The sequence below is a fragment of the Opisthorchis viverrini genome, assembly GCF_000715545.1.
Source record: "Opisthorchis viverrini unplaced genomic scaffold opera_v5_61, whole genome shotgun sequence".
NCBI classification, from domain to species: Eukaryota; Metazoa; Platyhelminthes; class Trematoda; order Opisthorchiida; family Opisthorchiidae; genus Opisthorchis; species Opisthorchis viverrini.
In genome coordinates, this window is record NW_008751717.1 from 1,555,373 (window position 1) to 1,570,460 (window position 15,088).

Below are 15,088 nucleotides of genomic sequence, written 5' to 3' on the forward strand. Positions count from 1 at the left end.
GATTTACGTGCATTCTGGAATGTGATTTTTGAGCCTCGCCCTGACTGCATTTGACAGTATTCTTTGTCTTATCAGCGAACAAAATAATCTTTGAGAATCTAAGTGAGTGACGAAGAAAATCCAATCGTAAATTTAATCATATTATGCAAAGAGTGATGTAAATATCTGATTACTTTATAGTACAGAAACGAGGCAGAAATGAAAGAAACAGATGATATCGATAAGGTTTGCAAAGTACATTTACTTATTTGGTAGTCGGCGGATCATACACAATTAGATCAAAAATCTATTTTCTGGGTAGAGGATAGATATTAAATTTTTTATTTTGAAATGCTCTCTGGGTCATTCACAAGTATCTCGTACCTAAGCTTTTTTGTTGACAACATCAGCGGGGCACGTTTTCGGAATATTTTTGAAGGTTGTGGCTCTCACAAGTAAAGTTATTGAATATTCTTAACTAAAGGAGACCAGGGTAAGCGTAACAGCCATCGAAATGTGACAAGCTGATTGTGATCGATCCATTTAAAATCAGGAACTGGCAAGCAACTAATAGGAACAGAATGAATTGCTTGTACGATGATATTGTGTTATCCATTACTTATACTACTACTGTCGATACAGCTGACTGTAGTGCCCGGTGGGAAAGCTCAGACATTGACAGCGCTGTAAGTACTTACGAAAACGGAACGGCCCTTCGGCTGGTATAAATAAAGTTATCTGAACCCCGGACTGATTTGGTTTCGAGACGTTTGACCACTGGTATCGTAGAGTGGTGAATAGGCCGTCGTAAGACAATATTGTAACGAAAGGTATATCCACTTCTAACTTGTTTACTGTGAATAATAATGACATTTCAAGCAGTTGCTGCACTGGAAGCTCTCGAATGACCCTACTTGGTAGGATGAAATGTCAAAACCTATAATGACAATTCCAGGCAGATTTTACTCACGTGTGTGCTTGAATCCCGTTCAAGATGGCGTGGTGAAACTGACCAGGAGCACGTGCTGCTCGGGTAAGATCTGTAATTCTGATGGCAGCATCAAACGAAAAAATAATGGTGTCTTCAAAAATGATATTTTCTAATTGTTTTATTCTCAAACACACCATTTAAGTTTGTTTTGGAGGAGTGGCTGTCAGCTAACCCGGAGTTCTAGAAGTTAAGCACCAATCCATCACTTTGAAAATGCCTTATACCATGGAGCTTTAGTCAGTATATACTGCCCAAAAGTGCACCAAAATTTGGTTCCTCTGTCAGAACAACTCAAACCAGAAAGCAACATGTTATCCTGAACTACAGGACTCATTATTTCAGTTCAACTTTTTATTGTACTCAAGAGGACAAACTCTTTGTCTTTGAATTGAATTTTAAGTAAGGAGCGGGTCACAGATAACCTTTATTGCAAAAATTTCCTTGGAATTTCCGATATACACAGTTTCAAGAATCGGCTCCACCTTCTGATTATCGACCAATGTGAAATCTGTGTCCGTTCACCCAATCACCAATAACAATATTGTATGCAGCACATTTGTTGCTCTACTATTACCCACAGTGTGCGATAATATTAGCATCAGGTCTTAGTGTGCGACAAAGCGGACAGTCTAGCCAACATATGTATTCTCATTGACTGGGTGGACTTGAGAACACAAGAAGGAAGGTAGTTGATCTCAGGTGAACCTGCAATTCGATAGAACTACGTTCTTGAAGCATTTCTTCCTCACAAAGTGGACAGTCTAGCCAACACATGTATTCTCATTGACTGAGTGGACTTGAGAACACAAGGAGGAAGGTAGAAGATCTCAAGTGAACCTACAATTCGGTAGAACTACGTTCTTGAAGCATTTCTTCCTTATTTTAATTTGCCCATGAACAAAAGAGTCACGTTCTCACCTCAAAATGAGGAGCCCGCAAAACCGGCTGAAACACAGCCAAGGAAAACAAAACTCCGTCGGACGCATTCGACCTTCAAAAATAAAGTTATGCCACAACTTTTGGAAAATCACCGCCGCATGCTCGAGCATAGAGAATGCTCAATACCTTGCATATTTGAGTCGCATAGTAAGGTGTTGTTACTGTGGACGACCGTTGTCTCCGGGGCCATCATTTACAACCTGTGGTTACCTATTTTGCGACAGTCTTTCGGTGGTGTCCAACGCACGTATTTGTGGTTATGGATAGTGTTGGATCTGCTCGCCGATGTGATCTACATATTGGATATTTTAGTCCGAACCCGTTGCACATATCTCGATACAGGCTTGATTGTGAGCGATCGAAAAAGAACGACAGACCACTATATAAAGACTCGTCTATTTCTTTTGGACGTCCTCTCTCTACTTCCCACGGACTTTCTCCAGTTCAAAATTGGCATGCATCCAATGATTCGATTCCCAAGATTTCTGAAAGTCTATCGCGCCCTGCAGTGGAGAACCAAAATAAGAACTCTCTCGAAGATACCGAATGCTTGGCGTGTAGTGGGTTTGATACACCTGCTGTTCCTTGGTTGTCACTGGTTTGCCTGTATCTACTATGACATATCAGTGTACGAAGAGTTCAGCACAAGGTGGTGTTATTCCCCAAATCCATCGCTGAACTACTCCCTTGGACAAAGTTATTTGGAGAGTTTCTACTGGGCTACATTAGCGCTCACGTGCATCGGAATACATGAGGCGCCAACAAACGCTGTTGAGTAAGTTTCAGTTTTGCGATGCGCTAATTCGTGTCCATTGATTCTGCCAACTGGAAGTTCTAGACCGCTTAGCCTTATATGCTTCCTCTGCCAACAGCGTTGCCAAAGCAGTATATATTAGAAGTATTTGCTCAGGATATTATAATGACAAGGATTGTGGAGAAAAACTTATTATTTGACTGTATTGGTCGTGGACCGAAAAGCAGCTTTTCTACCGAAGGACAGCAACTTTAAACAACGGGTTTTCTTATAGATAATGACAACGAATATTCCCGTCTGCATCCCCCGTCTGGTTACCATGGGGATCATTTTAATAGGATACTGAACACTCTGGATTATATCACATAGCAGGACCAACAATGAACAAATTGGCCCATATTCCCGTCCTGATTTGCCACGGAAAGACCTTGATCTTAGGTGACTGACTGTAATGCCGCTGAGGTCATTGTTGTATTATTCTAAGGGTATTTGGCCACTCCTCTGTATGCCTATACAAATGTCCACAAAACCGCAGGTTAGAAAACATACGGAGCAATTGTTAAGCGCATGTGGATGAAGGTTGCAGTCCTCCCCCGAAACAAACCTATGGACTTCCTTAACTAATTAAGCTGAAGCATTTAAGAAGCAAATCTTGTTAAAAACTTCAAATATTTGTAGAATTATACGACTACGTTGGGTGAGCCCAGCTTTTGAATAAGACCGATCGGCAGAGGTAATAAGCTGGTGAACTAAATAGGTTCCTGTCCACTCTGTCCCAGACCGACAGTTCGATATTTTGTTTGCTTTGCATTATTAGAAACCGTGAAACATGGTCATGGTCATGCGTAACTACTTCACTAGCTCCAATAAAGTCCAGTGTCTCTGATGTAATTTTTTGAGAGCACAACTATATAAGTATTTGATAACCGGACTTTTTGAATAGCAAAGTGTTTGTGGCGTTCACTGCCTCCGAATTTATCGCTTCATCACAGGCTTTGAAACAAATTTATAATCAGTTGGCTCAGTATACATATAATCACAGTTTTCAGCAGTGATTACCGCTCCAAACTAGAGAAATATTATTTTAATTAATACATCAAAGTTTCAGTTGCTTTTCAAACACGAATTTCAGTAAAAACAAGTCTCTGACTCAGGCGGTTTACTCTGTTTACTTAAGCAGTCCACTTTCATCATCAGGGCCCGGCTGGTTTCACAAGTAGCCGGATCCTATTCCCAACCTTATAACATCCAAAAAAATTAGTCAGTTTTATTGGTGATAATTTCGTGAGATTTACTACTAGTAATCCTTTGCAATCGCGAATGACCCAATAAACGTGATTTACTGCGCCTTCTGTCCTCATATGCTGAACACAGGAGGACTAGATAGCCTGATGATGAATTTTACAACCCATGCTCTTGACACAGCACTTCAAAAACATTATCCATACTAATATATACAGCGTACATAAGACTTCACATGTTTGTTTCAGCCGTACAGCATTGAGCTTTCAGGTCATCTCCTAAAGAACCAACAATTAGTGCTAGCCAAAATCGAGCTTATTGGTGCACTCCCCCTAAAGATTGGAGTTTTTAAATCCATATCTGCGCTAGCGGCTCACGTTTGGTGAGGGCGGACAGGGTTCTATTACATCACGCAACGGAGAATTCCAAATAGATTTGGTCTGAATTACTGACTGGTCAAGTATTATTTTTTATAAATGACTTCCAATGTTTATCTAATAAGTCTGTGATCGGCACGATATCACTGTCCATGGTCGTACCATTTATCAAATAAAAGCTGAAATCGAAGGACGTTTTCCGAGGCAGCATATTCTTGTTCGCAAAACAAACGGAATTTCCGTATCAATATACATCCAGTAAAGCCGCGCCTACATATGCTTCCTCGCTATGCACTCAGCGTTGGGGACTAAGCTAAACAGTCGTATGACTTTAATGCGGTTTCCGTAACGCAGTGAAAGAGAGAATCTTTGGAAAACAGCAGGGAGTTGGGAACATCTTTCGTATAATGCACTAGATACCTCAGTCGGCACCTCTGTAAGTCACTTTCATGGATGGGATTGGCACTGTGTTAACCGTTTACAATAGGGAGTTTTAATTAGTTTGAGAGCTGACTCATGATTCTTGAAAAAAGAGGATATTCCACATTTGTGACAAATACATTCATTTGCAATTTGGTTTTCGCGGGAGACTCAAGTGGATCTGTCGTTTATGCTGTTCTTCAACTGAATGTTACACACAGGCAGCCCCATGTCTCAGTTGGTACGATATTCCAGATATCGCAGTATATTCTCATAGAGGAAACTAATCACAAGATTGCTGAAAATAAGTTGGGCTGCTGAAGAATTTTCAGCAACTTTGTAAGCAGTTTCCTTTGTGAACTTAGTACATATTTGTTTGGATTAGTCATTACGGAATTTATGAAGCTAAGCTTTGACATCTTTTCAAGTGCTTCATGCGTTTTTACCTAACGGGATTAGCAAAACCTAGATGGAGGTAGCCAACCACTGCAGCTACAGGAATAAGCACCTACCAAACAAATCTAGTGTGCTGTTGTACACAAACTCAGCAGTTGAATATAGAGTATGCGAAAACTGCTCCAATCAGTTGCATGTCCACCTAAAGCGCTTCTTCATCAGAAACGCCATTTTAAGGTGAAACCAGGTTCACCAAGAGTCAAGTTCCTCGCATAGAGTATGCGGAAACTGCTCCAATCAGTGGCATGTCCACCTAAAGCGCTTCATCAGAAACGCCATTTTAAGGTAACCAGGTTCACCAAGAGTCAAGTTCCTCGGGAATCTAGCAAGTCGCTTGCGCTTAGCGGGGTAGATAGCAAAAAGACTAGCTTTCTGAAAGCCTTGTCCCGGGGTAACTACGTGATATGCAACGTTTAGCAGAGGCTGAAAACTTCCGCACAATGCACCGCCATTCACCAAAACCCTTCCCTTTCAACAGCCTGGAGGAAAGTCTTGGGGGCAGTAGATGAGTTCATAAGGGAGTACTGTTTTCCGGAGTCAGAGAGGCGAAAAATTACGAACATTAACCTACAGACAAGATTGACGAAATAACGAATCTCACTAATGGTTAGGCACACAGTTTACAAAAGTCATATACGGAAACTGCAACGTCCCTGCCCGTTCTCCTAAGCTGCATTAGCTCATTCGACCTGCTTGTGAGTGAGGAGTTATCCTCACGTAGCACTAGCCAAGCTTGCGCGAATAAATAGTTGCTTCAAGAAGTATTCCTCCAAACCATTTTCTGCGTCCATTTTCTACTGACAAAACACACCCAGCAAACGTTCACGTAAAGTCTTCAATGGCCCGTTCGCTGAAGGACAGATCACTTTACGAGATACGAAGCGCAGCGTAATACAGTGTGTGTTGTTACAGAAAGTCACCCGAAATGTAATCGCAATTTGAAGCCAAGCAGGTTTTTTTAAATGACCGTTTGTAAGTTCGACTCAACCGACATCTCAGTAGTAATTTCCCATGTGCGCGCGCGTCTTGTTTGCATCGCCCATCAAAGTCAGGTTTCAAGGCAGGCTGCGTGCGATGGGTTCGGTGATATCATACCCCGCTGTTTTACCACGGTTGCGGTATCACAGTCTTGAAAGCGTAGTATAACGTATCTGAAATTTCAGGGCGCCTCATTCATGTTCCATTCATACAGCCACCGTAAAGCCGACACACTTGTCTACTAGCAAATGCCACCCATGTTGAAGGCGAGCGAATTTGAAAACTTTTATCCGTCGTTTGACGTTTTGGTTTTTGTGTCTGAATACAGAGCAAATGTATTTATCACGTTATTGTTAACCCCGGTCCCAAATAATGTTTTTTGTTCGATCTTGTTGGTTTATTTTCACTTTTGTTCCAAATATCTCCCCACGTTAATAAGGAAACTGAGCGACCTCAATTCGTTGACTGCTATTCCCATCAAGATTAAGCCGGACATATTTCGGGTTGTAAAACTCGGAACTGCCAATCCTGAACCTCGTGCTTCTGTCGAGTTATACCACAGCCATTCAAAACTGGGGTACTTTATGTCTCTGCTTCTGGATTGCTATCATTGGTGTGACGCTTAGCAGAAGAGTTCCTTGAATTTCTTCAAGAAATACTGGTTAATCTAAATACCAAATGCACAAAGTATTTATCCAGGTAAATTCCTCCAAAATACTTTGGTGCCCACTATAATGCTAGGACGCCTGGTCTGCTGAACGAACGCTCAAACGAGATCATAATGCTACAGTACATTTGTCCGTCAGTTCTTAATTGAGAACGTTTCGGTCCAGAATCGAGGCCGAATAGGTTAGCTTACCAAGCTGTTTTTCAACTGATATTCAAAATGGTATCTTATGGAGCTTTTATTCTGTTTGAAAAGGCTTTTTGTGTGTAGCACGTGAGCCCTCCGACCTTTCTGGGCCAGAATTTATCCAAGTCAATATAACACTCAGATTTATTTGATAAACATCATGGGAACGATTCTTTCTACATGGTAATATCATTTATGAGGTTACATGATCATTTTTCGGTCTAAATGAATGACTGGAATCCTGATTAGACACTTTGGACGGTCAGGTGGTAATATCTGGTTGAAAAGCTGGCTGCACGCTTTAGACGGTCAGGTAATATCTGGTTGAAAAGCTGGCTGCACAGTTGGTATGTATTCGAGGATTGCCGGAAATCAGTCGAATTGTCTCAAAAATAAAATTTGGGTCACAAAAACAATGTACACTAATACGATTCGAGTATCCCAACTTCCACTTTCCTGCAGCTTTGAATCAAAACTTTTGGGAAATTAGTTGTTTTATCCAATCGTCGATCTTTTTCCGTTTATTTGTATTATTTTATTTACGTTAATCGGAGTTGTTCCACTCTTAACATCCCATTTACTTGGCCTGGGTCCGTCTGCACGAATAGAACTTACATAAAAGAATTTTGAGCAGAAGATTGATAAAATAAACAAAAGATTGGCTTTGCAGACACAATTTTCGAAACAAGAGACACGTGATTATCATCCAGGGTGAACATAACTAACTGTAATCAAGCAGGTGATTTGTTTCATCCTTCAGATGCGCTGAATTCTCTAACAGGCAGAGTTTTCACACCGTTTTTCCTTCAGATATCTCTAACAAAAACCCTTCTATCAGATTCACCTTTCCAGGAAAATTACTGTTTTCTCATGTTTATCGGTGTCATCCTGATAAGATTCCACTGAAACAATCGTCTGTACGCAGATTACTTCGGTTTTCGTTGTTATTAAAACCGAGAGGAAATTTTGTGTCAAATTCTCACATTTAGGGTCACAAGTGATTTCCATTCGTTCTCATTCTTCCGGTGATCGATGCTTCTGTCGTTATATTCATCAGCTCTGAGATCCTCAGAAGGGTTCTGTATGTTTTCAATTTACTTTTTACCAGCAAACAGATGCACCATTTTTCAAAATGGTTCTGTCTTCAGCTTTTTAATTTTACCAGTTTTCATTTGATCCGTTTCTTTAGATATTCGTCTGACTCGAAGATCTATTACCGCTGGCAGTAGTGGATATGCACCCACAAGTATTTTCGGTAATCCTCCTAGTGACTGAATCGACTGCTTGAATAAAGTGATCTTTCAGCTTAGAGGCATCCCTCTTGGTGCCAAGCATGGCTGTCCTACTTGTAATTTAGCAGGAATTCTTAGCTTGTCACCATCAGGTTATTCGTCTATACCCGAAGGGGCGCCGTTTTTGAACGAACTGTGCAATAAATTTAGCGGTTCATCTTTCAGTAAGACCATTACATTGTTTTTACCTGTATTTGGTTTTCACGTTGAAAGAAACCGACTCGAAGGGACATAAATTAGGAAACACTGGCGAGAAAGTTTCAAGAATCTGCCGTGATAGTTGGATTTCCATAGAAAAATGACCCAACGGATCATTTCGATTGTCACAAATGCTTACATGACGGAATTCCCGAGCTTCCAAATAACGTGACCGTCGGCAGTTTCACTTGCCCAACAGAAAGGAAGTTCGTCGAGTCAAGAACGCCAGCATGTGTGTGTTGATGGAGCGTGGATCATTCAGGTTGTTATAGGAAGGTAATAGTTATTTGATTAGGGTTATTTATTGTGGGATAATACATATTTTGAAAACACATTCTCTTGTTCATTCGCCATACCATGCATTTTACATGGAGCCAAAACTTATGACTGCAACTGAGGAGAATTTGATAATCTAAAATTTGGAATTATTCTTTCGCTGTAGCACTTGTGCTCTAGGAGTGGAAATCTTTACCCGGTTAGACGTATAACATTCCAGACCAGGCAGACAGGCACATTAGGTAAGAAAAATTATTTGACCTGCGAATGATCCCGGTTATTTTCTGCACAATGACGATTGTTACTGGGTGGGAACAGTCTAGCTAAAACAGGCTTGGCAGCGGTGTTACGAAGACGGCGGGCGTGTTATGTTATTGTTCTTGGTGATGCGTTTAGCGGTGAAGTGCAGTCAATAGCTGATGAAAAGACAATGAGCAAACCCGTATGGTTGGCCTGACCGCACACTTTGGTGAAGAAATCAGGCAATGATGTCACCGACTGTTGCCAAATGATTGTTAAAAAGCGGACGTGACCTTCAGTGCTGACCAAATGATTGTCACGTGTTTTCTGTTGCTACTGTTGGCATTCAGAGTATAGTTCATTGGCAAAAGCCTCAACACACAGGAGCTCCACAGTTGACGTCAGCCCGACTGAAACATTCCAAGCCTATGAAGATCAGGATTAGGAATATCCGAGTCCTTCTGCTACTTTCGCAGCAATTGGCACGCATCTGCGTGTTCGCTGAATAGCGTTCTATTTGTCCACATTTTGGCTGATGCAGACTACCGTGAAGCCTGAATATAGAATTGTGTATAAGTCATGTACTTCTTACGCAATAAATGTCCCTGTGTCTGTTATCTGTGGATGCCACAATCTTAGCATAGATGTCCGATAAATTGCAAGATGGCATCACGAAGCTCATTTCCATCAATTAGGTCCTAGTTCATACGTTGTTAATTACGTGACGTAATTATTTGTTTCCCTCAGGCTAATTCATCACCCTTTCGGTGACTGCTCAAGTTGTAAGACTGAACTGTTCTATTTTATACAAAATTGACTCTACCTCAACCGTTTTTCTATAGACAACTTGTTTACGTTTATTTCTGGGCTTGTTGTTGAAAATTTGTCCCACTTTGAACTGAACAACATTTTTCCCATTTAATTTGTCCGATAGCACACTGCCCTTCGTGTGCCATCCTGTGTTGCTAACTGCCCAAGGGTCAACCTAGACGTAAGCCTTTCTTTAATTCTCCACACGATTTACTGTCAATTTCCACGGTCTACCTATCAATACTGTCGGCCCACGTCCGATTCAAAATATTGTTCACTGCCCACTTGCGACTACTGAAGAAACGCGGGTGAAGTTCGTAGAATTCGGTTTTTCCACAGTTATTACCAACCGATGAATGGGACTACACGTTACCTGTCAGATAGAATACTTAGATTGTGGGTTTAGGCCAATTAACCAATTCCTTGCTTTGAGATCACGGCCTTAGCACAGGATCGTACATACGTGTTGTTATTGTGGTGCATTTAGATGAACCAAGTGTTTCGTCGTGCACGATTTACAGAATAAGGATTTGATCTTACTAAACTATACAATCTTCACATAGAGGAGACAACATTTACAGCGTTGTCATGCCTTTAGGGCATTCGACTGATAAGCTTATATGGATTATGTTTGCTTCATAACGTCATGTTAGCTTTAAATGATTCAGTGATGCCAATGGATTTCTCCACGCACAACGCTGTGTGTTCCACATCTTTGATTTTTCACATTCCGGACCTCCCCGGGAACCTAACTGCCATCTCTTGAAGATTGAGGGGGGAATTTGCATGCTAGTTTGGCATGTCACACTAGATTCCGTCGTTTAACTGAAGCTAGACTGTGCTTAAAAGTTGGGAAGATCTGGGAATCATCATCCGTGAGCATCTCACAAAATCCATCAACTTTTCCACCTGCAACCTTCCTATTAGTAGATTCAATTCTTCTTTAACTTTCAATCATTCGCTGCTGGTCAGCATTTAGCTAACCTGTCCGCAAGCACGATATAACGTCACTCATTCTTCAGCGGTGTGATCAATATTACATGAACTAATGTTGATTGGCTTTTTGAGTGCTGACTTCTCAGATAGAAGTTTCACTCGGCGTGTGAAGGTATAACCGGGAGTATCTTATGAAGAATGCCAGCGCACTCGTTGACTGCACTGTACCACTTGGTGAAAGAGCTCAAGGCTAACGCTCTCGATAGGCGACATTGTTTTGTGTTGCAATAATCACAAAGAGTCTCAATCGTTGATTAAAAACCAGCAGACAAGCATTCGTTTTTTCCTGGAACTTTTCATCACAAAAACTCTCTCAGTCATGCTAAATCCATCAAGCGCAGTTACCTCAGAATCACGGAAGAAGATAACAACCATTCGCGAATCTGTAGCCGAAATTTACACAGTGTGGGGAAAGTGAGAATTTATTGGGGGATTTGAACTCTGTAAATAATTATCATTGCACTGAAAGACTTGAATGTACTGCTCTCAATACGATTGTCAGAAGGCATTTCATAATAAATGTTTCCAAGAAAACTCTTTGGTAAGGATGCTAGCCTTTAACTCAGATCGTGTGAACCCACTGACCAGATGAATGTGACAGCCTGGGAAACTTAACTGGATGGGCTCAGCTTGGTTATCTTGATTATCTACCACGTATAGAATAATTTGGGTGATTCAAATTTAATTGAGTTGAGAGGAATTAATAAACGTTTGAGGGAAAATGAAAGTTAGGCGCTAAATTTAGCAATCAGTAAAACGGCTCCAAAGCTTTGCCAAGACAGTCGTATGCAATCCAACGAAGCTACAAAGCTTTTGACACGGCAAAACTGCACAGGAACAAAATATAACACGAATTTTTCTGGATAGACTATGAAGGTCGCTCTCCAAGCGACAGATAAATTAGTCTGGTTCAGACAAATGGGGTCTCGTAAATTTTTTATAATGAACTGAGATCAGCAGCGTCTGTGTTGTTTGTTTGAAATGAAATTCTTTTCATCATTTTCATACATTTCCAGTTAACTAATGGGATAGACAAAAAAGTGCTTGATAAATCATTCCGCACTGCGTTTTGTGAATGACAAATATTTTACTTGGGCTTCCTTGATCTAATCTGTTTGCAAAATAGGTCACCTTTAAAAGCTTTGGATGCTATAACAAATGGTGTAACAAAAATTGAGTCCAGGGAAGGTGCTTATCGATTAGCTGAATAACTGTCACAAGACCACGGTGTTAGCTAGTTTCTCATGTGTTATTCAGCAGATGTACTTTAATATCCAATGGAAAACATCCGATCATAACCTGAGAGGTCATTCCAGGGTTGAACTGATATGTGCAGTGCTTCCAAGTAAACAATTAAGTTACCTCAGCGTTGCAGTTTGAGAGTAAGGGTATTAACCTAGAAGAAACAGTACTCACTACCTTGCACTCTCATGAGTATAATTATGAAAAATGGGTTTAGATTCACCGTCAAGGATTTCACATGGTGCTTTTTGAGAGTCTATTAGCTTGTGCTCGCACTTTAAAACAATGAGATAACAGTAAAGTTGCACAACGGAAAAAATTTTTGTAGTGCGTGGGCAGCGCATCAGTAGCTATTCGTGTCGCTAAAATTCATAAGAGCAAACGTTTACAACTGAGTTCAGTCCACCACTGCAGATGTCAGAAATCAATATCTTCTGGAAGTGGAATTCAACAATGCATTATTAGTGAAAACTCACGGCTGCCAAAGTTTCGTTCGCCGATTATTTGGGGAGGCAGGATAGGTGGCTGATTTAGTCGATAAATGAATTCATGGAAATGAAATTTTCACTGGTGAACTCGGGTGCTCATGTTTGAATGCATGAGCATCACTCGGAGCACAGCTGGGTCATGTGTAACAATGTCTCCAACCATTGACATATCCGTCTCGGGGTCATCAGCGCGACTGCGTTTGCCGGTTATGGCTTTCACTACAATTTTATCTTTTGACCTCCGTTGGTTGGATTCCACCCTTCGCCTGGTTGTGCGAAAAGGGAACTTCGAGGAAGTCGGTCAACATATTAAGCACGTGACCCATCCAGCTCAACCTATGGAGATTAATCAATTAACCCGTCATGTGCACGTTATTTCTTCTGAAAACCATTCGGCCGATACACCTTAGCACTAGTGATCCACTATTCCCACCAGACAAGGAAAACGCCCCGAAGTAATTGGTGATCAAATATTGAAAGATTTCAGGTGTCTTCGGAGAACAGTGGCCAGGTTTCTGACCCGCGTAATAATGTGGAGAGCACCGCACCATTGTAAACTCGACATGATGTATAAGCTGGTGTCACACCTACGCCACACGTGACGGAAGCTAACGAAACCTCCTTTAGCCTTCCCAATCCGGATAGAAATATTGCCCCTAGCTATACGACCGCGAATGATACAGGTAGACAAATTAGTCTACAAACTCACTCGGCTCATCCGGAATGATGAGTTTACGGTTTGAGCCCACCAAAGCTTGCGGCAGCACGTCGCACTTTTCAGATGTGAAGCGCATGCCAAACTGTGGTACAAAGTCATTTAGACTACACAGTGCTGCCTGTATTAAAAATGTGCCACATCCAAGAAAAACATTATCGTCGGTATACTCGGCACCTATGAGCAAACAGGAGTTTTGACAATAGAGACTGGTATTCAGTCTTGAAGAGGAAACACCAAAGAGGACAGTCTTGCCTGACGCTAAATGAACTGAGTCGATAGCTTTCCGTGGACCTTCACATGTCCGCGAGAGTCGGCATGGAGCGCGTTAAAGAGGATCAAGAAGTTACGGGGGGTGCTCCAGTGACATTCTTACAGTGCCTGATGGTCCACAAACCCAAAGGCAGCCTTCAATTCAAGGAATACAACCACTTTTGGCTGCTAAAAGCACTGTTGCTGTTCCATAATCTGTCGGAGCACAAAAATTTGATCGATAGGTTCTCTTGCAGCACAGGACTCAGCTTGGTTTTTGCAGATGTGCACCTCCCTGTGTTCAGTCAACCTTGGTGAGAAAAAGCCAGGGGGCACCTTTGATACTGCATCAACTGGGCTAATACAAAGTTGGTTTTTGCACAACGTCAGCTCCCCTCCTTTGAAGAAGAGATGACTGTCGATGTTCTCCATTCTGCAAGCACTAAGTCTTCACTCCGTTCTGCTTCATTGAGTTTTGTCAGATAGGTCACGAAGGACACTTCAAATTCCTTAAAGAAGAACGGATACAGACATCCGGGTCTGGTGTCCTTTCCCCTTTTTGGTACGGGTAGTTTTTACCGTATTTCTTCTTCTGACGATCGATTAAAGTTTATATCCGCTCCGCCTGTATGCACTCTCTCCAAAAGCTGTGTTACACGGGGCCGGCTGAACCGTTCTCCGAAGGGTTCGGCCCATCTTTCAAGTCGATGTTTTTGTGGATGAAATGATGATCTGACATTTCACTTAGCATTTCTCTGACCGAAGCTTTCTCAGGGTCAGTTGATCGCATCAGTTGGTATAAGTGATGGCTATTTCCGGGCTTTCAGTGTCTGCCGGAACTACCGGTAGACTCCTCACTGGTTGGCATTAGAGAGCTTTGCGAGCATCGTCGTATTCATTGCCTCCTGGTATGTATTTCCTAGCACAAGTCAGTGCCGGTGACTTTGATGATAGCCAGTGGTCACTTGATCATATTGAAGAAGTTAAGCAGACAGCACTGAGCCCATCTAGCATAGCTCCTTTCACGTCTTCTAATGCCCCATCCGCGTTTCGACAACCAGTATAGTACTTGTTTAGTGCAGAGAGTTGTTGAGCTAGCGCAGCTCTATACTACTGAGCTGTGTTAGTTCTCCAAAGATGGTGGAGTGACATGATTATTGCTGAATTGCGAAGACCTGTCTGCTTGCTTGCACGTTGGAGTGACCGTATAGAATTTGTGTGCCCCAGAATTAGCTGCAGTCACGAAGTTTGGCTCTCCACCGGTGGCTAATGCTCACATGATCCAACTCAATCCACGGTAAATTTGCAGCTGGCGTCTGCCAGGTTATGCGGTGTAGATGTTCTTGATGAAAATCCGTACTGGCAAAAAACAGTTGATGATCAGAACACGACTGTCCGCTGTCTGTGTGACGAACAACGACTCAGATTCAACTGCCTAGATGTGATTGCATGCAGCTCAGACGACCGGATCTGGCATTCATATCGGCCGCAAGAATCACACTGTTAGCGCTTCTTGCTTGACGAATGAGCCCGGATAACTCTGGAAGCAAGGAAGACCGTTTTCACTGGGATCCAGTCTAGCAAAGCGCT

General features: G+C 41.9%; 1 protein-coding gene across 1 annotated transcript; it reads left to right on the forward strand.

Annotated features, from left to right (window-relative positions):
* Positions 1-1,863: 1,863 nt before the first annotated feature.
* T265_03984 (hypothetical protein) lies at positions 1,864-10,630 on the forward strand (the record flags this gene model as incomplete). The annotated part of the gene is made up of 2 exons (XM_009168591.1): positions 1,864-2,684; positions 10,474-10,630. The coding sequence occupies 2 exons, from the start codon at positions 1,864-1,866 to the stop codon at positions 10,628-10,630; spliced, it is 978 nt and encodes a 325-aa protein (XP_009166855.1).
* Positions 10,631-15,088: the final 4,458 nt, after the last annotated feature.